Source organism: Caloenas nicobarica, chromosome 7 (genome assembly GCF_036013445.1).
Source record: "Caloenas nicobarica isolate bCalNic1 chromosome 7, bCalNic1.hap1, whole genome shotgun sequence".
Lineage (NCBI taxonomy): Eukaryota > Metazoa > Chordata > Aves > Columbiformes > Columbidae > Caloenas > Caloenas nicobarica.
This window is the reverse complement of record NC_088251.1, coordinates 8,532,478-8,559,467: the sequence shown is the minus strand read 5'-3', so window position 1 is coordinate 8,559,467 and position 26,990 is coordinate 8,532,478. Positions and strand designations below refer to the sequence as shown.

Genomic DNA, 26,990 nt, shown 5'->3' with positions numbered 1-26,990 from the left:
GAGGAGTTTTTTCTGAATACTTGATTATGCACGTTGTGTAAGGAATAGAACACACTTCAGAAAGAAACCATGGTGATCTGTGTACTGTACAAAGTTCTAGTCCAACTCCTCCTCCAAAGCATAATTATTTTGCGGAAGTTAGACTAATAAGCAGATATCTCAATAACTGAGCTTAATTCTGTGAAAGGATGAGAGTAATTAAATAACATTGCAGGAAAAATAGTTCTTAATTTTTTAAACATTTAGAAACAAAATGAAACCACTTCATGAAGACTTCTTTGACTATGACTAAGGATTATTTGCAGAAAATTAGAGGATATGCTTTTACTTACATTCATGTGAATTTGAGTAAAAATAGCATATATATTTGGATCAGCTATCAAGTGGGCTCCAGTGTAATTGAAATGAACTAAAAACTAGTATGGATTCTGCTTGCTGCTATCAACCTTCAGGTATGGTAATGGAAAACCCTCCCAGAGAACACAGAACTCTGAGGCATTGTCCCAAAAAATACCAGCAGTTACACGGTGAATATTCACTCACGTTCCATTTTCTGGGCTATACGAACAACCAGCTTTTTGGAGGAAGATTATATCTGGTAACCAGGTACCGAGGAAGAATCCTACATCCCTCTGTTCTGTCCTGTCGGCTTGGGAAGAGGGGTGCAGCATTACAGCTTTGTTTCTTCTTCTTTGTATCTGCTATGAAAGTTCAAAAAGCACATAATGTGTCTATCTCCATTATCCAGCTCTATAATGAATGTTAGAGTGTTGATAAATATAAAAATTATGAAGCAAATTTATATGACATTAGCATTACCTGAGGATTCTCTAAGTGTGCAGGTGGGTAGTTGGAAGAGCTTGTCCATGTGGCTTTTAATTTTTTGAAGGAATGCTCAATTTTCAACCCAAGGAACCTGCTGAAGTACTACTTAAAAATAATGATAAAATCCCCCAGACAAATAACACCACACTATGTATTTATATACATACATATGTGTGAGATAAATATTTATGTACATGTATATAAACAAATGCATGCATGTGCATGTTGAACTTGTTTTCAGCCCAACTGTAGATTAAGAATTTCAAAGCTGTATTGTAAATCTTTAGGATGGATTTTTGAAGTATTAGTTTGGGATTAATAAGACAACCTTTTCTTCTTTTTTTTTTTTTTTTTTTTTATTGTGTGAAACCATGATCCAGGAGCTCTGCATGCCCCCTCCCCCCTTAGTTTAGATTACATTTCGAGTATTCAGGCACAAAATTTGCAGCTAAACATTGATTAATTGGACATACAGAATCGGCATTTAAAACAGAGAATCGGAGAATCTAACTACTCTTGACTAGTATTGAAAAAAAAAAAAGAAGAAACAAAAGGCTTTTACGAAGAATAAGGATATTGATTTTAGTTTCTGGCCAAATGTTAATGTTTGTAAATATATTTATATATTCATAAGGCAGTTCCTGTAGTTTCAGTGTATGAAGTATTTGGTCTCTGTCCTTCTGTTTCACATATGCCAATTGCTAAGGTATCTGGATGCCCTGGGAATGTGTACAGAGTGATTGACAGGGGTCCTCTATAAAAGCCAAAACTCTGAAATAATTGGAATGTTGCTTACATGCTGTCTTAGTGGTAGTTATATTTCAACGTTTTCTGTATCTATGGGAGAAGTGTAGCAACCCACACATTTAGGATAATGATATAGTTCGCAATATTTCTTTTTATAAGACTTGTTAGAGTCTGGGTTTCAATTTATTATTAACATGGATTAAATAGTATACAAATTCAATTGCTTATGAAAGACAATATCGAATGCGAAATGTTAAGTCTCTTCTAGGGTATTCAAAGCAAGCTTAACTTTCCTGTTTGGAAAAAAACCCTTCAAGATTATCTTATGAGATAAAACTTTTGTTTTGCTTGTAATCAAACATATTGTCTTGTATTTTGTAATAAAATAAATTATTTATAAATTGCTTGTAAAATAAGTTGTTTCAATTGTAGCCTTTGTCACCAACAAAATGAATAAGTTTAAATGTCAAGATTTGTTCTCTTTCACTGCAAAACCCTCCTTCTGGAGTTACAAATGGGTTATCAATGTGCTATCACAAAGAAAATGTAAAGCAGTAGCCATGATAGATTAACTTTTATGTATTCCTGAGCACTTAAGTCATAAATGTAATTCTGATTCAGTCTGTAGTAGCAATTACTTCCATATCACTGTACTATTAGAAGAGCAAAACCATAATAATACAAGGCACTAATTGCTCCATTTAATAGTAAAGCTCAAGGTTGTTTTTTTAATATTGCTTAGGGAATCACTGTTATATATATAGACTCTGCTGTAGATGTTAGATCTATAGCTTAAATTCATGCTATTTAAAACAGTTTTCCTTTGTTTTCCTGAGAATAAGGAGATTTTTATTATCTGAATAAAGAAAAATATTTATGCAGTGTGGATTGAATTGGAAAATAAGTTTTTGGTTGTACCTAACTTTCTTGGTATTTTAGTTGTTTATGGTGTTTAGTTGTCCAGAGTCACAGAAAAAAGAGAACTGGACACAAGTATCATGTGCGTCTGTACTTTGTGAACCAACATTTCTTCTTTTACCAGAATAAAACTGAGTAGTTATTAGAAATATGTAAAGAGAACATACATAATCTGACATTGGATTCTACATAGTATGTAAGGCTGTGGGTGTTACAGAGAGTGTGTGTGAGCAGAAATCAATATATTGCCATTTCAAATCTATTAAAATACTTTAGAATGGAGAGATTATTTTATAATGTAAACATAAAGTATGTAGACTCATATCTTTTCTTAAAGGTTAGCTCCAAATGTAGTGAGAGTTTGTCACTAAGCCTTCCTGCCAGTGCAGAAATACAAATGTGATCCTGGAAGTAAAGTAATGAACAGTGGTTGGTCCATTTTAAGAGTCTGTCCTCACAACTTTTGCTCCCTATTTCTTTTCTTTTTTTTCTTTTTTTATTTTCCCCCTCTGTTCAGTGGAACAACATTAACTTGGATTAGTGAAGAGTTACCTGGCTTGAGCAGTCAGGGTGCTTTCCTTAGAGATGACAGCCATAGGTTTAAATTGTGTTGGGTAGGAAATGAACCTGTTTCTCCTACATCTTGGATCGTTACTGTAACTCCTATTAAACGATATAAAATAAGTATTTTTTTCCTTTTATCATATTTTGGAAGTATGAACCCTTTCATTCTTTAAAGGAAATGGTGAGTATCACTTCGAGAGGTTCCACCTGCAAGTTCTGAGTGGACGTGGTGCTTCTGTTCAGTCTTGAGTGCAGTATTGGGCATTGCAGAGATGGGGAGGAAAGTGAAGAGGAGGTATAAATCAGCTTCTCTTTGGTTCAGTGCTTCATCAACTGGATCACATCAAACCCAGTGCATTTCTGTGATGTTTTTCGTCATGTAAATAATTTGTATGGCCAGTGAATTCACTCTTGGAGCCAATTCTGTATCATCTGGTAACCACGTTGAATCAACACCAGGGAGAACTATGGATCTTTTTCTTATAATGCAGTAGGACTTGGTCTTGAAGTTGAAGCCTGACTAACCCAACAAGAAGTCCCTGTATTCCTCCTTGTGCTTTTCAGTGACTAAAAATTCTGCTAATTAGTTTGGAATGAACAGTATCGCTTCTTCATCTGCTTAGTAACTGCTTCTATTAAAAGCAGTATATACTTCCATGTGCTGTATATTGTACCTAGGTAAATAGAGAGACAAGAGTAAATACAACCAATATGGTATCTTCTACATACTATCTGTATAATACTTCAAGAATGCATGACATTTTACAGAGAAAAGTACTTTATTCTTTACTACGTAGAGCTTACCATCATGATTAGACTTCATCCAGCTAATACAATGCACAGAAGGCTGTAATATCAATAAGCAATGTTGAAATTCATACTATGTTTGCTGCTTGTTACTTTCTTCTTGGAACTGTACAGTAAGTCTGGAAATTTGAGTACTTTGAAATATTCAAAAGAATTCTGAAGATGACAGGCAGGGATGAAGTCTATTGGAGTCTTTACCAAAGGTCAGTTGGTTAACTATCTGTATTTTATATTGAGCAATCTGTACAGAGAAACTCAGATCAGGAATTTCAAGCTGAGCAGAAGTATTATTCTTGCACAATGCTCTGTTCAGTAGTCACTGAGAAGGCTGGGAGGAGATAAGAGGGAAGGCTATTTGTAACGTGCTTCCTTCCCCCTTTTTTTCTTGTACTTTATTGAAAAGACTTGCCAGTTTGACAAATACCATCAGCAAGAAAGGAATTGTTATATCTCCAGCCCTCAAGGGTTTCTTATCTCAAAACCGGCCTTTATTACGGTTTTATGGTTTTCATTTGGCATTAAATCCCTCTTTTTCTTAAATAAATTTCAGAGTACAGGAGACACTATGGATTTGTATATATGTTTGTAAACATACAAAAAATAATATGCAACACTTTCTCAGATCAGATGAAAGTTTAGTGTGGGTTTTAAAAAATTGTTTCCTTTACCATCAAAGGCATACAAGCCCAAACATGCTGTTTCTGTTAATGTTCAATGACTTACAGCAGCAAGGACTTGATTTCATGGTCTAATAGCAAGAATTTGCTGTTCAGTTGTACCATTAAAATGCTTGCTTTTTAGATCTTTTAAAATGGCAGTATTTTCTTGAAATACAAATTCAATTCAGGATTGTTGATCACTTATTTTCCAATAAATGATATTGGTTTTAGTCTGAATTTCTAATATAATTCAAACACCTTAGAGACATCAAATAACAGTATTATGCTAGGGGATACACAACTTTTACATGTAATACTACTTCTACCTTTGTCTGGAGCCTGTGGTCCTAATAATCATTAATTGGTGGCCCAGTACTGTGTTATCTTCCATTGAAACTCTTTCAAGAAAATCTCCCTGACCTGTATGTATTTTCACCATTCTATTTAAGTAGAGGAAATAAAAAAAGAACAATTGTGAGAGATGAAGTCTATTAATAATATGTGAATTTTATTACAATATAATGTTAACAATTATAGTGACAGAAGGTAGAAATTGAGAAAGAGGTGAGATTTTGGGGATGCATTGGTCCTATAGGTGAATGAAACTTACTATATTTTTCTTCAAACTACTAAATTCAATCTGGGTTTACCATCTGATGCTGAAATTATTGCTGTTTGGACCATCTGTGTTACTCTGGTAATAGTATCCTCTTAGTTTCTGTTTCCAGTTCATGAAAAGATGTAACTGATTTGCCTCTCACAGCCACAGTCTCCCTCTGGCTCTTGTTTTTGGGCTCAGGCTGTGGTTCTGCATGGGACATGAACAGGACACTACTGGACAAAGTGCTGTTTTGAATATTATTCTACATTAGAAGTGCCAGAAAAAGCAGCACTAACAGAGATGGAGTGTTCTGATGGTGGGAACAAGAACGGGACCAGTGTAGCCAGTAGTTAGAGTGACTTAGGCTCTGTGTGACACCAGCCTGGAGGACAATTTGTCCATCTTGGATTTCCTAACATCTGTTTTTCTTCATTTAAACTGGAGCTTGGGAGGGAGAGGGGGTGTTTAGTGTCCTTTTTTTTTATTTTTGTAACCTTAAGCAGCCTTCCTTGAAGCATGTGGTCTGATGGTGATATTTCTTTATTTTTTGAATCATATCTATAGCTTGCATAAATTATTCCAGATTTTAAAATTAAGTATACTTTATTCAGATGTGTCTGTCACTGGAATCCTACAGGTAGATGGGTTCAGCAATATTAGGTAAAAATAAACATGTGTAATAATTGCATTATTATTGGAACTGGTAGAATATATAGGACACTTCTGCTTCTCTGTGATACCAACTCTGCCTGTGCAGCTTCTACAGGCAGGTACTCAGTCCACTTCTGTATATTATGGAGAGTATGCTGAGCAAATAGGTGCGTTTTTTGTGTCTTAGTGTCCAAACTGACAGCTTTGCCACTGGTTTAAAATAAAAAAAGTGTCATCTTGTTATTCTGGTTTCAATCCACATTAAGGCAAAATGCAAGTAAATTTTCCTTGAGAATATATGAAAAGACAACATAATTATCAAAGACCTAAATATATATGTGTATACATACATACATACATACCTACATACATACATATATATATATATATATATATATATATATATATATATATATATATATGTGTGTGTGTGTGTGTAAAATAAAGGCACGCTTTTATTTGGATTAAATTGGAAATGTCTCTCTTTAACTCTTTTTCAATTTCGGGTTTAATCCTTATCTGTGCATATGTAGCAGATTTTTTCTTTTTAAATGAGGAAAATGTGACACTGTGTCTGATATGAAAGTTCTCCTGAAAGTTTACCCTACCTGTCTCCAAAACCTGTTACGATGACAAATTCTGGAAATGTTTTGCCTTGTCTGTAGACATGTACTTTCTTTGTTCTGTTTTAAAGGGATTTCCTTTAAGTTTCAGTCTCTAGGTGCTCCCTGTTTCTGTTGCTGTAGGATTTGAATATTTGAAGTCAGTAAAGTTAAAGTAGGAAATAACGAAGAAAGGACTAATTGTTCTAAAGAACTAAAATCCCGGTCAGGACAGAAAAATGAAACCACACCAGACCCATATTTGTAAATGCTCCTACAGCATAAGAAATATGCTTGAATGGTTAATTTGAAGTGAAGATACTGGTACAACATTCATTTCAAATACTTGGCAAAAGGAAATTAATTAGTAGCATACTTTAAGCAAGATACCATAAGTAAGACAATAATGAGATGGGCTGGACAGCTGGGGGAGCGGTAGTTTTTCTTAAAGCACTTATGAAAAGAAATCGGGTTACTGCTGCAGTTGTTCAATGAAATACAGGTGAATTGAAATCCTTTGGCTAATTTCAGGGTGTGTAATGTGAGGGTGATACTACTGAATGACTTGATGACAGTGATGGCAGCGATCGTCATTGTGGGTGTTGAAATGGACTGTGAAGGCAGAGAACTGTGTAATAAGGGGAAACTGCTGTGAGTGTTCTCTGGCCTTGATAAATGCCATGATAGATAAGTGTTGCTGGCGGGTTCTTGGAGCACCTACTCAACAAATGCATGAGTACCTATTGCTTTAGCTCGAGCAGTGTAAATATAGCTTCTCTGAACTAGTGCATGCACTGTGCTCAAATCCTGCAGTTTCTACAGATGTAGAAAAACCTTGGTGTTTTAAGCCTTTCTCCAGAAAATCCATCAGTGATGCACCTGAAAAGGAGATCTACCTAAAAATGTAAAGCCTACTTAAAAAGGAACAAAAAATTACAAAATGGCATTAATGAAGTGTGTTTAAAGACTCATAGTGCGTGTATCACTGATCTGTGATGTATGTTGATAAATGCAAATCACTGCAAATAAAGACTAGAAGGACCCTGTGAAGTCTGAATAAATAACATATTTAAGCAGCAGCATAAAGAGATTATTAGGGGTAGGAGAAAACAGCTTAGCTTTCACCTAGTGACAACAGAAAAATGTTTGTCAAATCCTGCTGATTTGGAAGAACGAGTTAAAAAAATCCTAGAAACTAATGTTAAGAATGTCAAATTTTGTTTCAGAGTTTGTCAGAGCAATAGGTGACGAAAACATGTTAAGAACATTGGAAGACCGTGACGTATAGAGTCTGTTTTTACAATGGAGACAGTGGGGGTTACCTGCACTGATTCCGCTGGGAAAGAAAGATAAATAAGCAATAAAGTTAGTCGATACTTAAAATACAAGAGTGTCTGATAAAATCCATTTTGCATATATTTTGCTGAAAACTGTTGGAATTATTTTATGTTTTCATGTGCTTTTGTCTTGTCTTTCAGCTTGTGATGAATGGAAGATTTTACCAAAACCTAATCTACATCGAGATGTCAACAGATTTGGTCACACTGCTGTTGTCAGTAATGGGTAAATGAAGTGTATTTTACATTTTCCTGACTGTTTTTCTGAATGAGAAAACCATGGCAGAAATTACAGCTATGCAAAGTATGGTTCAATGTCACACAATGGATACAATTTAATGTGAAAAGTAGTGCTTATCAGGGGCTTGGTAATCAGTACAGCTAATCATCAATTTGTTGTGTGCTGGAATATGTTCAGTGGCTTTTTGTATGAACATTGTAGTGTTACTGAGGTGCTTCCTTAGTATTGTGAACTACACTGAATTTGAAATTCAGTACCAACTATAATCCTCACTTAGATGTGAGAAATCTTCTCTTTACAGCATGCTATAATTCCTCATTTTTCTAAAATCATAACATTAAAATATGTAACTAAAATTTGCTTGGAAAAAGCAAGATTTTGAGAAGATACTGATTTAAGATAAAACTGTAGGACAAATCTCTCCTTTTGGTGGAAAAGTTGTAGAGAACTGTAGTCAGGTTTAAAGAAATGTCTACTGTTTATTTGTCTGTATTTTACTATTGCTTGTTGCCAAGTGGCCTAATGTCTGACAGTTGCAGTATGACAGGTGACTTTGTCTTAATGCGTACTATTGATCTTTTCTATGTTATTCATCACCCTAATAAACTCATTATTTAAGTAAATGTGGGCAACTTGCAGATCCCCTATATATGGATATTGCTTAGGTCAGAAGTAATGCTGGTGATAAGTAATACTACAAATAAGAGTTGGACAGTTTTAAAAATAGTAAGTTATAACTCTGTACACAGAACACTTGAAATTAATCAATTAACAGATTACTTAATTGAGAGAAAATTGCTTGGAATTAATGAATTCAGCAACTGGTAGTTTTTCATTTTGATTTGTGTTGTTTGAAGACATTTAAGACATCTGATACTTTGAGAACTGTCACTTTCAGTGAATTAGATTCAAAGTGAAAAAGCCTATGTGTTATTTGTGGTGTGGTTTGTGTGTGTGGTTTTTTTTTTTTTTCTTCCTGAACTTAATTGTATTTTTAGTAAAGTTATATGTACGAAGAAGTGTAATATGATATACTCTCCAAAGATTTCTGCTGTTGGTAACCGTATGATTAATTCTGTCTTAAGAGTATATGGTACAACTGCGTCTTTCTTATTATCTTTTAACTAAGACTGATCTTAAATTTAAATGGGAACGGTACGGTCTCAAATCTAGTCTTCCAGTTCTCATGTCAGCAGCTTCTGCACCGGAAATGTTACAGAGAGAAATATCCATCTGCCAATTACTGCTGGCTGTCTTTGAAATCCTCTTGAAGAAAAATGTTCTCATTTCCTGCAAGCCATTATTTCACTCGGTTATTATCTAACTACAAAAATGAGTAGTTTCCTCCATAGCTGCTCTTACCAGACATTTGGTATATGTCACTCACTAATACATATAGCACAGTACACAGACCAATTTTTTTATTAGTCTAAACTACCATGGAGAAATACATTAAGAAATTTGACAATCTTTATAATGGAACCACTGACAGTCTTTATTAGACAGAGATGAAGAATGTTTTTTATAATATGTGTGTTGTTTTTTATTGTATATCAAGACAGCTAAAGAAATCAAGAAAAAAAATATACATATATATATATATATAAAGCTACCATAACAGTTATATTTATTTGCTTTTTTCTACTAGGTCCATGTATATATTTGGGGGTTTTTCGAGTGTTCTTTTGAATGACATCCTTGTGTACAAGCCTCCAAACTGTGAAGCATTCAGAGACGAAGAGCTGTGTAAAAATGCTCGTCCAGGGATAAGGTGTCTGTGGAACAAAAAACACTGTGAATCCTGGGAATCTGGCCATGCTAATAACATCCTTAGAGCAAAATGTCCTAAGAAAACAGGTAAGTGAAGTCTAGTCTTATAGTGTCAAATTTGCAATGTGATGTAGGAGATAGTGGAAGGAAAAATCAAAATGCCCCACAGAAGAACAACCAGGTGGAACTAGTGATTGGACTGTTCCTCTCTGAGAATACCCAAGGCAAAAGATTTATGGATCAATTTTTTAAATCATTCGATTCTGGATTTTTTTTGTTTTAAATACAGGGAAATAGGAAGAGTGCAAGTTTAAGGTACTAATGGATACAAAACATAGGAGGTTTCAAAGAGAAGATTTTATTTCGCAGGGGAGCTAAAGCATAAAGTGACTTTAGATTGGATTTAGCTTAGTGTGTTTGAAGCATTTATAAAAGGTTGATCTTTTGAAATACTGTAACTGAATTAATTTTTCTATTTCTCCACCTTCTCTTGTTTCAGGATGTCTGTGTGTGTGTGTGTATGTATATATGTATATGCACACACATATATAAAAAAGCCTTTGTATTTTTCTGATTCCAAGAAAGCATTAGCTTCTTCAAATACATGGCAGACAAAACTAACACCAGAGGCAATGTAGGCCCACTGATGAATGGGGTGGGTGCCCTGGTGACAGAAGATACAGAGAAGGCAGAGTTACTGAATGCCTTCTTTGTCTACTCTGCCGGAGGCTGTCCTGAGGAGCCCCGTACCCCTGAGGCCCCAGAGGAAGGCAGGGCAACGGAGGAGTTTGCCTTGGTTGATGAGGACTGGGTTAGGGAGCAATTAAGCAATCTGGACATCCATAAATCCATGGGTCCAGATGGGATGCACCCACGGGTGCTGAAGGAGCTGGCTGAAGTCATTGCCGGACCGCTCTCCATCATCTTTGCCAAGTCTAGGGAAACGAGGGAGTTGCCTGAGGACTGGAGGAAAGCAAATGTCACTCTGGTCTTCAAAAAGGGCAAGAAGGAGGACCCAGGCAACTATAGACAGGTCAGCCTCACCTCCACCCCTGGGAAAGTGATGGAACACCTTATCCTTGGTGCCATCATAAGGCTTATCAAGGATAAGAGGGTCATTAGGGGCAGTCAGCATGGCTTCACCAAGGGGAAGTCGTGCTTGACCAACCTCATAGCCTTTTATGAAGACATAACAAGGTGGATTGATGATGGCAGAGCGGTGGATGTGGTCTACCTTGACTTCAGCAAAGCATTTGACACCGTCTCCCACAGCATCCTCACAGCAAAACTGAGGAAGTGTGGACTGGACGATCGGGTAGTGAGGTGGACTGCAAACTGGCTGAAGGAGAGAAGCCAGAGAGTCGTGGTCAATGGGGCGGAGTCTGGTTGGAGGCCTGTATCTAGTGGAGTGCCTCAAGGGTCAGTTCAGGGGCCAGTATTGTTCAATATATTCATCAACGACTTGGATGAGGGAATTGAGCGTACTATCAGCAAGTTTGCTGATGACACCAAGCTGGGAGGAGTGGCTGACACGCCAGAAGGCTGTGCTGCCATCCAGCGAGATCTGGACAGGCTGGAGAGTTGGGCAGGGAAAAATTTAATGAAATATAACAAGGGAAAATGTAGAGTCTTACATCTGGGCAGGAACAACCCCAGGTTCCAGTGTAGGTTGGGGAATGACCTGTTAGAGAGCAGTGTAGGGGAAAGGGACCTGGGGGTCCTGGTGGACAGCAGGATGACCATGAGCCAGCACTGGGTCCTTGTGGCCAAGAAGGCCAATGGCATCCTGGGGTGTATTAGAAGGGGGGTGGTTAGTAGGTCGAGAGAGGTTCTCCTTCCCCTCTACTCTGCCCTGGTGAGACCTCATCTGGAATATTGTGTCCAGTTCTGGGTCCCTCAGTTCAAGAAGGACAGGGAACTGCCGGAGAGAGTCCAGTGCAGGGCCACAAAGATGATGAAGGGAGTGGAGCATCTCCCTTATGAGGAAAGGCTGAGGGAGCTGGGTCTCTTTAGCTTGGAGAAGAGGAGACTGAGGGGTGACCTCATCAATGTTTATAAATATATAAAGGGTGAGTGTCACGAGGATGGAGCCAGGCTCTTATCAGTGACAACCTACAGTAAGACAAGGGAAAGCGTTGCTGCTTTCAGTCGATTACCTATCAAACAGGAGTATTTGTGTAGTAGAAAATAGTACAGTCACAGCTGGAAACAAACTTGAGGCAAGCGAGCCCTTTGCAGTATGTCAAAATGGGTTCAAGTTTGTCATGTGAATTTCTGTGCAGCATTGTTATAACTATATTGTTTGAAACAGCTATTTAGTGCTATGAATAACTGTTGCACCCTACTCCTAAGTATTTTGGCTTGTCACAAATAAATTGCTTGTGAAAGTGGTGTTCTTATCCTTCACATGAACAGAGTATGCGTCCCTGCTACATACACCTGCTATTTTTTCTGTGCTTCTTTCCTTGTAGCACAATATAAAACTCCTAACCAAACTTTGGGTGTGTGCTACATGTATGAACTACGATATAATTAAGCTGCCAGTCTACTTTAAATGTTTGTTAAAAAATTATTAGCTCTGCTATTATTCAATGCTTCAAGACCAGTTTATTTATCTGTTAGCTTTTATTTTTTTCTGGACTGGATATAAAGTTTCAAACTTGGAAAAAAGGTGCATTATATAACAAAAATGTTATCTAGGTAAAGCTTTCTGAAGAACTGCTTTTGTACAGTTTCATAACATTTAGAGATCTAGAGTCTAGAAAGTTTCAGCTCTTTATAAAAAGAAAAATCTTGAGACACTAAATTCAAAGGTAATACACATGAAAGTGGATCTTATAAAAACTGATCCTATCAGCAGGTGTTTAAAAAACTAAACAAAACCAAGCACAGACAGGCTGAAGGAAAATCAAAAAGTTAGAGCAGTTTCTAAAGTACAGCTGCTGCAGTGAGAATAAACGATAACGGAACTTGCAAGAGATGAGGTGTGTAGAATTCCAGTTCTGAAGAAGTTGTATGGATGGTGCCACTTTGCTGCTGTGGAATCCTTCCAGTTTCAGGTGGTAATATTCTGCCAAAACCCAATGTTTCATATATTCTCTTGTATCACTCTATTGTTATCTGGTTGAGGGTATCATCTGAGAAAACACTGAGAGTCAATATTAAAGGATAAGCAGAAATTTTAGTGGGTTTTGAAAAGATCAGTTCTTGGATAGCAAGGCTTCCCTGGCAAGAGAAAGCGCAGAACTGTAACTTAACAGTCATTCTGAAGTTTATAACTTAATTTATGAAGACTTAAAATGTTTGTGTGTTGCTAATATCCTTTTCAGGTTTTCTTCAGATGCAGGCTTATTGCTATGCAAGAAAGCGATGGTAAATGTAGTGAATAAAAAAAGAAAAAAAAAATCTGTGTTAAACGAGTGAAGAATGAATAGTTTAAGAAACTTTCTGATGCTCTTATGTGCTGTGCTAAGAAAGCTTTTATGCTACAAATCAGTGAATGCTCCTTTAGTTGATATGACACTTAGGAACCGTCAAATATAGTTGTTACTAAGGGAGTAAATCTTATTAACTGAATAAAATTGATTTGCTACAGTAACTTAAACCTTTATTGATGGCTGGAGACCAAAAAAAGGATGTAACTGAAAATACTCTTAAGCAAGTGTTTAAAATGTGGTATTATTCTCCTTCTGTGTGATGTTTCTCTTTGACTTTCACGTGTGTTACAGTGGCTGCAGATGACAGATGTTACCGATACGCGGACTGTGCGAGCTGCACTGCCAACACAAACGGGTGCCAGTGGTGCGATGACAAGAAGTGCATTTCGGCAAATAGCAACTGTAGCATGGTGAGTCTTTGCAAATCTATGATCGTGTTATTAATGCTCTTTTCTTTTCTAGCTAAAGCAGAGGCCTGATGCAGAAAATGAAAGGGGAACAGTGGACTAATAGTAGATTGTTTTGAAGACAAACATGTTTTCCTGGCTTTTGCAGGAAAAATGTTGCAGAGGGCTGCAGCAAAGTTATCTATTCCAGGGAAGAAAAAAGTATTCTTCAGGATTGTGTTAGCCTACTTTCTATCTCTATCTCTAATACTAACTCAACAAGTATTGTTATGTCCTAATTAATGACATTTGGAATGTCTCAGAGTCATTATCAATTTGGATTTTGTGCATGTGCTGTGTAGAGAATGCAGGCAGAAACCATGGAATTCCATGAAGGGTAAGGGTGGCTGTTTGTTTGTTTGTGTGTGGTTGTTTGTGTGTGTGTGTGGTGTTTTTTTTCTTCTTCTTCCCTCTTTCAAACAGGGCCACGTTAGTCTCATTTGTCTTGGTATTCTGATCATTGATCATCATAGAAATGTTTTGCTTTAAGTCACAGAGTTACTTGTCGTCTTAAAGGAATATGAGCCTCTGTCACCATGAGATTAACTGGCTTGTGATGATTTGGTAAGATTGTTCTGATCTTTGTAATTACAAGGAATAAGAACATGTTGATTCATACAAGCTTGTATTTTTCTATTTTTAATGTTGGTTTTATTTTGCATTGTCTACCAGCTGCTGCATCTCTTGCTTGTTAATTTGACTTTTGACAAGCTTGTAATAGTATTTTAGCTTTATAAATTTTGTCTCCTTATATTTTTCAGCTAGCCCCAGACAACTGGCTGTACTTGAGTTCAAAATCCTTTCTTTACAAACTTCCATTAGTAAAAGTAGCTTGCTCTCTGGTTTGAACCTGATGCAAATCGATCTTGTTCTCCAGACAGACAAATTAAGGTGTGAGTTGGATTGACTCTTAACTCAAATTTTGTCTGTTCAGAGTGAGCACAGCCAGCTCTAATCACTGGCATTTGTAGCTAGTCACTACTAATAAAAGCAATGCAGACACAAATTCATCAGCAGCCACGTTGTAAGTCTGTCAGAGGAATTTCACATTCCAGGCACTAATAATTAGTTTCCTTTGTGATCTTCAGGGGCTCTTCCTTTCCTAACACATTGTACTATATTAGGTGCCAATTTTCTAACTGTGGTTTTCAGCTCTTGAGCAAGGAACAGTTGCTAAGGAGCAGACCATCCTCATTCCTAGTAAATATGGAACACTGGGTGTCTTAGCAGAAGCTTCTCAGTTCAGTATTCCTCTTTGCGAACCTTTCATGGCCAAGGTTATTGACATAATTAGCAACTGATGTGCCAGTCGTCTCTATATCATTGCCTGTCTTTTATTCAGGGTTTGAAGTGGATAGCAAAGACTGTTAGTGCAGTTAAAGAATGGGATAGTGAAAATTAATAGAAAAGATTTCTGAAAAGAGTTATTATCATAAGCTGAAGGTGCCTATTGCAGAATGAGTGTATAGGCTGGGGGATGATGTATACAGAATTTTGCGGCTATTGACATAAACTTACCAAAATAGCATGAACAGAATGGCGCCTTGTGGAGAAATGGAATGGATCAGGCTGATTATCCATTTTCATAGACTGCTACTTCTGGACTAGGCCCACAAAATGAAAATGTTGTGACAGTACTGTGATGGTAATATGGGATAACAAGCTGTAGATTTAGAAACATCACAAGGAGAAAGCCCCATTTTTGCGGTTGTGCTAAGACCTTGATCTATTACTTAGATCATAGAACATCCGGATGAGACAGACAGTAATGTTTTAGAATCTGTTGCTTTCGTTTCATGGAAACTGGCCAGTATACTAAAGATATGTTGGCAATCATTTTGGCATTGGCCTCATGGTCATGGATATTTGCAAAGCAGGGACTGCTCTGCCGATTGGAAGGGCTGTAAAATATGGAAATATCCCTGAAATAACTCTGCTTGGACAGATGGACTTCATAAGTAGTACTGATGCACTGATGATACACATATACCTGCCTATGCTCACTGGCTGATGTGGGTCAGCACATTAACAGCGCACTGTTTTCCCCTGCTCTGCAGACTCATGAATCATCAAGGTATATATCGTATTCATATCCGATGTAATTGCAAGCGGAGGCTTGCAGAGCCAAGTGGTTTTGGAGGTCTGGCTCATTTCAGCACTAGTGAGCTGACTTGTTTTTCTCCCATAAAAACTTACATAAGTGGGATACTTCTGTAGCCTGGTTTTAGGTGACTCCAATGGTTTTGATTCTTTATATCTTCAAAATAACTCTTCCCATTTCCTGGCTCCACACCAAACTCAATTTCAGATCCGAAAAGCAGACCTGAAAGGCAAGCGTCAGGAATTAAGAAGAAATGGCTTCCTTCTCCCATTCTGTTGACTTATTCTTCTACAGTAAAAATTGAAGGAATCACTGAAGTTAGGGTAGCTGTAATAATGTGCTCCACTGGTTGTCTACAACATTGGCCTGTAATCCTTCAGTTTATAGAAATGTTAACTGCACACGCTAAAAGTTTGCAAATAAAATAACTTATTCCCATTTTACTTAAGGAAAGTACTTTGAAGGCTTGAAATGCAGCTGTAATATAGTACTATAATATTTACTTGAAAAATATTGATTGAGAGAAAATGTTTTCTTTTCAAGACAAATACAAATGCTTGGAAAAAAATTTGAAATAAACCCACCTTATGAAATTTCAGCTCTTATTCTGAATCTTCACATGAGACTTATTAAAATACCTGTTCTTTTACTGTAACAAACAGCAAACATATGGTAGGGAAGGATAAATTAATTGGGATCAAGAACACGAGGCAATAGCACGTGAATGTAGCACTTCTTTGGTGACAATATGGACGCTGTGTCTTTCAAGTGAAGTGCATGTGGCTTTTTTGTTTGGAGAGACTGTGATGGGAAGAGGCACAGCTGAAGTATTCCTGCATGCAGTCTGTGGTGCGTTTTTGAAAGCCTCATTGTTTCCAAAAGCTACAAGGGGGACGTGTTCCTTCTGTAACTGTGACCAACCACCCCCTTATCTCCAGTAGCATCCTCTGGATTTCTTGTGTGTCAGTCTCCACACATGCAATATGATAGAGCCCTAGTTGATGTAAGTAACCTAAATACAGCCCAAATTGCAATGTGATTAAGAGTGTTTTATATCTGAGTGTGGCAACATAAACTAAACATTGTAGAACCCACGAAGGGTATGATAAAGAGCATCTTGCTACAGGATATCGGATACGAGAGGATACTTCAAAGAGAGCTATAGTGCTACATTGTTAAATATTTTTACACAGTGCCTTAAAGAGAAGAATTGTTGTCTTTCTGTAAAGCTGGCACCGCTTCCAGAAAGTTAACGTCCTATTTCATGATGGGAGTCCTTTGATGCTACACTAATACCAATAATAATTATAATAATCATAGCAATCTGCCTACATTTGAGGAATTAAAAGAATAGTCAAGGGGAAATATATAAAGTAGTAGAAGGAATTGCGAATAGAATTAAATTTATCTTGAAGAAAAAAAAGAAAGTACAAGACTAAGGAGTACCCAATAGTAAGATTTGGGAGTAGCTTCAGAGAAATAGTAGCAAACCTATTAGATTAATTATTTATGGTTAGACTAGGCAAACTAGACAAGATTACACTATTAACTTGAAAAATCCAGGAGGAGAAGAGAGGTACATTATTTAATAGCAATTTCCAAAATTCCAAGATAAACTACTGTAATATTTTCATTCTACAGTAGCTCTGCAGAAAATCACTGCAGTTCATAAGTCTGTCTATATACCACCATATCAAGATCAGTACTGAAAAAATCTAAATCAGACATAACAGAGAAACTTTATATATATCATGATTTACTCATAGGTTGGTGTGTAAACATTATAGATATCCTAGAGCAATAGAGAACTTCAGTAGCAGATGGGCTGTCATATTTCTGAATTTTGTTGCGTTTGGTAGCTGAAGTTATAACCTTAATAATGTGTTAATACAAATTACCTATTGGATGCACATCTACATTGAACTAATGAGATTTTCAGGCAAGCAATGTTTAAATTGGATTTAAGGGAAATAAGTACTGGGAATAAGGGAATACAACAGAGAACATTATTACAGAGTAGTCACTAGTACTTTGAATTTTATTTTAAACATTAAATAACCAGCGGACAACAAGCTTCATGATTAGAAAGTAATAGAACAAATATCTTGGTTTTGCTGGAAGATCATAATCTCTATGTAATATCACTAAAGAGTATATAATTTTCAAAAACAATCTGAATGCTTAAGAATTTTGAATATGTCATCATGAAGTGTTAAAAGTGAGTATTAGATGCGGTATTGTAAATGAGGAGATGGCGGTCACTTGTCCTCTAAAATTCACTGTAAAGCATCTCTCAGGCAGTTTTATGAATATGCATCATGACTGAGTAAAACTATAAATGTGGGTTTGTACCAAAGATTTCTTTCTTTTGTGCTTTACTGTTTGTATGCATTTATTTGCCTAAATAGCCATTCTTTTACTTTATCATTGCCTTTGGCTCTGTTTCATACTGTGGTGTAGATGCCTTCTCCTAGAACTGCTTCTCAGGTTCTTTCTACTTCACAGTAGCCTTTCTTGTAGGCCAGAAAAATAGTAAGTACCTTTTATAATAAGCTCACTGATGAGCATCTGATACAATAAAGGCAACAATCAAGTCCCTAAACAGCAGTGTTCTTCAGCAGGAATGAAACTAGTCCTGTGTGAGATTGAAAATTCATTTTAACGATTGCATTATTTTGGGACTTAAAAAAAGAAATAATCCAAACAACATAAAAGGAGGCTGGTTGTCTGCCCTGCCCTCCTGACTGCAGTAGGTTGATGTCCTGTCATCACTATTATTCCAATACCAACAGCTGTGTAACTTATTGTCTATATTGCCCCTTTAGACGTGCTTTATCTTATTCTGGGAGACTATTAGAAAGGAAAGCAACCAAAACTGTCATGTAAACCATATATATGCTATTTAAGTGCAATCTGGTTTTGCTACTATGTATGAACGTATCTTTTGTTGTTAGAGAGAGACAAGAGTTGTTAGGGTTGGACAAGGTGACGTCCCGAGGTCCCTTCCAACCTCCACCATTCTGTGATACTGTGAGTGTAAGGCTGTCTTGTATGATGGCTTAATTTTAATGATTAACCTGAAATGAAGTTAGCGTGGACAGCCTCATGGATAAGCTGATGAATTGACTGAGGTTTTGGGGCAGTTCATTTAATAAAATATCGATATTATGTCTTAATTAAAAGTACTTTGCGGGGGAGGAAGAAGACTAACTTGGAAGAGAAGACCTCAGTTTTCAGGGGAAACAAACTAAAACCAAGAAAAAAACCCCAACCCCCCCCACAAAAAACCCAAGTAAAAATTCCTTCAGTGTTTACTCCTTTTCTTGTATACTAAGGTATCAAATGAATAATGTCATTCCTGTTTTTTTGTCACTCTTTGACAGAATTGTTTCCTGTAGATTCTGTAAGTTCTATACTAGCTATGTAGCATGCAAGTTTAAATCTGTAAAATAGCATGTTTGGAGTTTTTGACAAATCCTTCTTGTGTTTTGTGACTACTGGTCTAGAGCTCCTATTTTTGTTTCATTTAATCTATATAAAACAAAGTAGAGGATATTCTTGCACCTTTAGTCAATGATGTGCAGTTATTTTACACCTTTACCTTGCACCATTTTTTGTATTCTGTTTTATTTTGCTTTAAGCTGCATAGAAGAAATAATTGAGTCGGAGCATATCCTTGGTCTTTCTAAGAAACAGAGATTTAGTTTAGTTTTTTAAGCTCTTCTTGTGTTATGTACAGGGAACTAATATCTTCAAAGTACTGTCTGACCCACTCAAATCAGTTGTGTAGGACAGGTGGGTTGATTTGTGCTCTGGAGATGCATTTTGTACTCTCTGCCAACTGATAAGGGAATCTAGATAAAGATCTTAAATTCACCCTGGCTTTTAGGTGGCTGTGATTTTTCTGGGAGGCATCCACTTGTGTTTCAGTTTTGACTTCTGGTTTATGGGTTGTTTGCCAAATATTTGAGATTCTGTTTTGTCCATTTTGTTTTTATAGTCAGTTAAAAACTACACTAAATGTCACGTGAGGAACGAACAGATCTGCAACAAACTGACCAGCTGCAAAAGCTGCTCGCTGCACCTGAACTGCCAGTGGGACCAGCGGCAGCAGGAGTGCCAGGCGCTACCTGGTAAGGGCTGTGGGGCCGCGATGCTGCTTTTATAGAAGTTTTCACAACTGAGTAAATCTCTGGCGTTATTGCCAAAGAATGTTTGTTCAATGAGTAGACCTGGGTTTGTTTTACTTGTGCTGACTCTCCTCACCTGACTCTGCCTGTGCAGGTGAACACAGATATAATTATGTCACTGTTCAATATATCAATGCTGCCTTTAATCTTGTTAGGAGAGGTAATATTATTAGCCAAGGCATAATGGGATGCGCCTCTGCCTAAGCCAGCGATGAGTTCTAGCCTGTGGGAGATCAGTGAGTGCAGAGCTGAATTGCCATCCTGAGTCCTTTACTGTTACATATTCACTGACGCTGTTACTTTTTGCTAGCTTCTAAGTTATACTTCAATTATACTTCAATTTTCCTGTGCACATAGGGCCTAAGGTCTAGTTTCTTGATTGTCTAATGTTGGTAATACTATGAAAGCAGTGAATTTTAAAATGCTAATATAAAGTATTTTCAGAGGCTGACTGTTAACATTCTGAAATAGTATTTATGCTGTAATTCATAATCATAACTACATATATGCAGTGAGATATCAGAACCTTTTCCACTTGGCCTTTATGTCCAGATGGAGTGAAGGACCGTTTTTTTCACACAGATTATTGATTAAATAATATATATTTATTCTGTACAGTTTAAAACTGCATTTGTGTAATCTTTGCAAAGATTAACTATAACAGTTAACAGCTCTGAATTACTCATCTTTTAATACTTACCCGAACCTGAGTAATGCTGAAATATGTTCAAGAGGAAATATTTTCTAAGATGTGATCTGAATTTCCTATCATTTTGATTGTATTCGTATTTAGGCAAATCTAAATGCAAAGACAGGATAATAAAGCAAAGATAGGGTAATGATATGATCTCGTAATTCTGAGACAGTTGTTTTCAGATTTTCAAATCTACAAAACAGGTAAAGTGGTTGGTTATAGTGCTATTAATTATGTACACAATCTAATCTTTAATATTTAGTTGTGCTCAAATCTGAATGCAGGGAAGAAATAATGTCAAAATTACATTGTTACGCTGAAACGTAGGATATACCTTATAAATATTTTATAAGGTGTTAAAAGTTTCTTTTCATAAAAATACACTACTCAATATGTTACTACTTGGTGTTTTAGAATTTATGTGACATGAAAAGGGAAATTGAGTGTGGGATGTAATATGAATTATGATCTCAGGAAGATAAAATTCAGACTCCCTTGGGTTTGGAAAATCTTTTTTTTCAAATCAGCTTTAATCATATGCTTTTTACACTAGCTCATCTGTGTGGGGAAGGATGGAGTCACATTGGAGATGCCTGCCTCCGCATAAATTCTAGTCGTGAAAGCTATGACAATGCCAAACTGTATTGCTACAATTTAAGTGGGAATCTTGCCTCATTAACAACCTCAAAAGAAGTGGAATTTGTTCTGGACGAAATACAGAAGTATACACTTCAGGTAACTTGAGTAACAGTAATTGATGCTTATGTGAACTAAATTTGCTTTGAGAAATCTATTTCAGGGATTTGCCCAAAGAGAGGAAAGATTATGCCTTCAAAGAAATGTAGCATGGTGCTAAAGACTGATATAAGTAGTGTGCAGGATATTAAGGAAGTCTCTTGTTTGAAGCTAATGGCACAGCAGTTCCCAGGTGTTTCTCCTTACCAGATTTAAGTGTTACAGGTTACTGTTTACTTTCAAGATGTGACTCGAGAGAATGGTTGGAACAGTCACCTGGGAGATCCCAGCCCTTTTCAATACGCTGTGATAGCAGGAATCAAAATAAGAAAAAACAATTTTCACTGTAACAGAGAAAGCATCCTGACTTTGACATCAGTTTGCGTAAAACTGCTCACAGAGTTGGTTTTGGGTGATGAATAGCTGGGCTGCAGCAGTTGAGGACAGGGAGGTAATAAGGTGGATACTTCCTCAGAAAACCCCATATAACTGGTATGTGGGATCAAAGGGTCACAGAGAAGCTGCACTAGTATGTAAAGCATGTAGAAATTCTCTGTACAGCAGCACCGGAATGAGCCAGGAGCTAATTAGCTTTCTGTGATAATGATGGGGGAGGGCTGAAAATTCTTACATGCCTCTGGCAAATACAGGAACCTGCCATCAGGATATTCCTTAGGAAAGTGATCCATCTTAATTTCTTAACTGTGGGACAGGAGAAGGGAAGTTGGAGATTAATTACCTTTCCATGGGTAGTCAGGTTCTTTTTTTTAGCAGACAGATATTCAAATGCTTATTACTTTGTTTAAATTGTTGGAAAGCTTCCTACATCATTGGTACACATATATGAAATATGTGTGCTGAAAAGATGTTGAACCCCACAGTGTATGCTCAGGCAGGATGCCTTAGCAGAGTAAGATTTCATTACAAGCAGATCAGTTTATCTCTGCAAAGGACATTTTTAAAAGTGTGTATTTTGGTTTGTAGAACATGCAGCATTTCTTTGTATAAACCCCCTAATTTTTAAGGAGCTTAGAATTTTACAGTTACAGGAAAATGATAATTCTGAATAATAATTAGAGCTTATATCAAGCCAGTATGTGATCTGCAAAGTCGTGTTGCAAATGAATTGAGATGCCTACAAAGGAAGGGGAAGTTAAGGTTCGACTTTGTTATACTAGATCTGAATGCAAGAGTTTAATGGTGTATCCTGTGAATCAAAATATTCTGTTATCCTTTTTCTTGTTCCATTTCAAGAAGGACATGCAAATATAGGTTATGTGCTCAAGTGTGTTTTATTTGGTTGTTTTTTTTTCCCCAGTAAACATAGGACCTGGACAGACCAAAATTGTTTTACTAGAAACACATGGATTTTCTATTATTTGCTAATAAAGGAGAGAGACAAGTAATTCTTCTGTGTCAGAAGTTCTCCCCTGATATTGTACTTACCGCAGCCTTGAAACACATTCTGTCTGTCCCCTCTTTGATATGAGATAATGTTGAAAATGTAATTGAAACCAAAATAACAAAATCACAAATGCCAATGATTTCTCTAGTTATTTATATTGCCTTTTTTTTTTTTTCCCCAACTCCTATTAAAATACTGCACAGGAGGCCTTCAAATCTAATAATGTGTGATAAAGTATTGATATGACTGATATTACCTGACTGGCTTGAGGGGTAGATGAGAAATAGCTTTTTTAAGTGTTTGGAAGCTAGATTTTCCTTATATTTTAGAGCTTAGGATTTCTACAAGGTGACATCCTGCTGAGCATATCTTTATTTACATGAAGGAGATCATGAGCCAATGTGACATGAATTTAAGATACCTCACGTACAGTTTATGCAATTATAGGCAAATTATGCACTTTAAAAGTATATCTTGGTTAAATGATCATTTAGTTTTCAGAATCTCTAATGAAATGCTTTCATGACTTACGATGGTTTTTAGTGGCATTTAGAAAAAATAAATTTTTTTAAACCCATATCTGTCTGTCCAGTTACATTATTTCTGTATGAGGCAGCCTAAATGAATGACAGAGGCTCCCTGAAACTGTGCTTGATTTTCTTTTGTCTGCTGTTTCCTCTCAAACTGCAATCATAGTGGTTTAAGGAGTGCGTTTTCATTTTAGGTATTTTCCTAACAGGTGGTGATGTGGAATTCAGAAATGTAGTCAGAGCAACTGTAGGGTGAACGCTATGCCTTTAGTCTGTATTATCTACGGTGGAGTTTTGACTCATGTAGTTAATATCAAAGGCTTTAAAATCTTCTGCCTATGTGAAACAAAAGTTCTCAGGATTAGTGAGTGTGTCAGAGCAACATTTGGAAATAAGACTATAGGTCTGTTTTTATCTGCTTTATTTGATGTTCTTGTACTGAGAAAACAAATCTGGCAACTGTTGTGTATTTTACAAACTGTTAAAATAGTATTGGTAAATACTGCAACCTGGAAGGACTTAGAAATTCTTTATTGTTCATAGAAACAATGTGGGATTTTGTAGGTTGTATTCTAATACACAAAGTCTCTGTTCTGGTACAAGATCAGGACAATTTCTTCATCAGGTTTAGGATAATACAAAACATTGATGCTTTGGGAAGATTCAGAGGGAAGAGACTATCACTGTCTCCACACCTGGTCCAGACCTCATTGTGTATCAATAATTTCTCTTAATTCCAATACTGAATTTGAAATGAATAGATTTTATTTTATTTTGTTTTTTTTTTTTTTTTTTTAAGATGAGAAGGTTCATTTGGTACTAAAGTATGGGACAAAATGAAGACCTTCGTAGTGTGAAGTCAAAACGATGTTGAATTTGTACATGTATTCTAAAACTATCACCAATAATTTAATGTCTTTTTCATTGAAAAGAAATGAAATTCTTTAAGCAAATGCCAAAGTAAACTACAGATTCTTGTATTAAAGCAAAATGACACTTGATGTTTTTTCATATATGCTGTTTTGTTGACCTAGTAAGCAAAATATGAAAGAGAAGAGGTTTTTTTGCAAAGTAGATAAAACAACAGCAGTATGAGGTTAATTAACTGTTCCTGGTAATATTCAAATGTTGTATACTCATTTAAAAGTACAATTAGTTCTCTTGGGAGTTTGCTCCCAACTGTGGGATTTAACTAAAAATAATAATGTTCTTGTTAGCATGCAATAAATTCTGAGATTTAGTTTTGGTGCAGTAAGCATAAACAAAGATGAGAACAGTTTTTAAACAACGCCTTTCATTATATAAACTATTTGCAACTTTTCTTTACCTTGCTGTTCTCCGGGTTCAGCATCCTTTTTAAATTACACTTGAGTGTAGGTTGCTGTTAATTAGTGAGCTTTGCATGGCAGTGTTATTCCTTGTTAGCTCAAAGTATTCTCAGAGGGCTGTATTTTTTTTATGGTTTTATCATATGTTTGCCTGTAGACAAGCTGACATCTACTTTTTTTTCCCTGAATTAGTCCCACTTTACTACAGTGTCTGGCAGTCCCACTTTACTATTGTGGTTTGAAAAGTCTAACAAATTATTTCAGCAGTTTATCTCCATGTTGGAGTTGTTGCATTTTCTTCCTACTTTCAGGAAGTTCAGAGCTCAACTCCCTTTGCCCGAGAAGAGAATCCAAATTTCAAAAAAAATTGTCCTCCAGAAAGAAGAAAGCTCAGGAGTGTTTGGGTTTTTTTTAAACCAATTCCACAACAGCAAAATTTGAAGAGAGTAGAAGAAATAAGTGTTATTATGACCTAATCCATGACTCCTCCTACTAATTATGTCTAGATTTCATCATTTGTGTCTAATAGAGACCGAGACCCTTGAAAAGCATGTAGTTTGCTTCCAGCACTCATCATGTGTCATTCACTGGGTAAATATTTACAAAATACAAAATGTGTAGGTATCTAGCATTGTTAGCATTCATGCGCAGTTAAGAATAGAAACCAAGCAATGAGGCAGTAAACAGAATGGATAGTTTCTTATCATATAGCTCTTTTTTCAGTAAGCAGGTGGTTTGTTCATAATGACTCAGAAAATAGGCAAACTAACTGCAGTCCCTTCTCAAAACTCTGAATATTGTGGAAATGTTATCACTAAGGGACCACTGCAATGCACACATTAGAAAATGAGTTAGAAGTGTATAGTACACTTCCAGGACAATTTAAGATCCAAAATGGAAGGGATTTAAATAAAGGTGGGGATAAATTTCTGAAGAGATATATAATTCCTCAGCAATTTGCATAATTAAGAAACAGAGGAGAAGTTTGAACCTCGGTAGTAATTGGCTATTCAGTAAAGGCTGACTTGCTCACTTCACTCATCTGCAAATTATTCATCCTTCATTAAATAGGTGCTGAGGCAGCAGTATTGCCTCAAAAATGTGTCATGACTATAAATGATCACATTCACTGTAGATCTCAAAGCAACTTCGTCCAACTTAAATTTTCTGAGTGAACAGTGGATTTAACATGAAGTATCAGGTCTCTAGTTAAGGTTACACAATTTTGTTTTTTAACATAGTTCTGTAATTTCTGCTTAAAATAAAATGAAATTTGAGTGGTTTAGAATAAGAGCACATTTTTTAAGTTATTAATGATCAGTATTTAATTCCTCTAATGGCTGAAAACTTGCGTTATGTTAAATTAAGTAGGACTGTAGATGTCAGTACACAATGACATTCTGTAGAGAGCGATAAGGTCTCCATTCAGCTTCCTCTTCTCAAGGCTCCATCGTGCATTTGATATTAAAGGAAAATTCTAGTAATGGTTTTGGAGTTCCCGTTTGTTTCTGTCCACAGTGTACTGGCAACTCCAGAAAGCACGGATTACTTTAAAGTCCCCAGGAAAACTGTGCTGTACATTAGATACTGCAGTAGTAATTTTGAAGAACTAAGACAGACACAGTCAAATCACATAGAAGTTTTGGCATGTTTCCACTCACCTGTTGTCTGGCTCCCCTAGTAAGAAGTGAAGCAGCAGGACAGTCCTGCTGGGATGAGACAGGTGTCTTGAATAAGAATGATTTCCCGAACTAGGTCATGTCATTATTTATTGACAAGGTCTTGCATGTGTACATGTTTGCATGTGCACACATTTACATGTGTGGTGGAGCTTTTCCTCCTTCCTCAAATAGAAAAGGAGTGGATTCTGATTCAGTTGCAGGTTTCTCTTCAACTCTGAATCTGAACAGCTTAGTCCTAAATGCAGTGAGGACAAGATGGGTTTTTTGGTTGTGTTTTTTTTGGACGTCTTGAAAATATGCATTCATCAAGGCCTTGAGGAGGAAAGAACAAATCTTCAGAACTCTGAGGAGTAACTTTCTTCCCACTTAAGTGTTGAATAAAGATCATTTGACCTTCCAATAAAGAAGCGGGTATTCCTGAGAAGAAAAATTTAGACATATTTGGGGCTGATTTCATGTCAGCAAGTGTTTTTTCTGAAGTGAAGAATTGATTTGTACTGTGGTTTTCACCCACCTGGGTGAAGAATATTATTCAAGAGGCCCAGAAACTAGGATCTTACATCAGTGGGTTCTGGGTATAAAGAACAGGCAGTCTGGTTTCATTCCTGTCTGTCCTCTTTAGAAGCACCTCTGGCAAGCTATTTGAAGAAAAGGAATCAGTTTCCTACATTCATTTTGCATTAAACAAAACAACCATAAAGTTCAAGTGAAGGGTGTTAA

The 26,990-nt window shown here is 36.5% G+C and overlaps 1 protein-coding gene across 2 annotated transcripts in view; it reads left to right on the top strand.

Moving 5' to 3' along the window:
* Positions 1-26,990, top strand: part of ATRNL1 (attractin like 1) — a 491,115-nt gene that overhangs the window by 86,863 nt on the left and 377,262 nt on the right. For both annotated transcript variants that reach the window (XM_065639123.1, XM_065639122.1), the window contains exons 11-15: positions 7,853-7,937; positions 9,601-9,809; positions 13,451-13,569; positions 19,707-19,839; positions 21,144-21,325. In XM_065639123.1, coding sequence (XP_065495195.1) covers positions 7,853-7,937; positions 9,601-9,809; positions 13,451-13,569; positions 19,707-19,839; positions 21,144-21,325 — 728 coding nt within the window. The remainder of the gene's footprint in view (positions 1-7,852; positions 7,938-9,600; positions 9,810-13,450; positions 13,570-19,706; positions 19,840-21,143; positions 21,326-26,990) is intronic.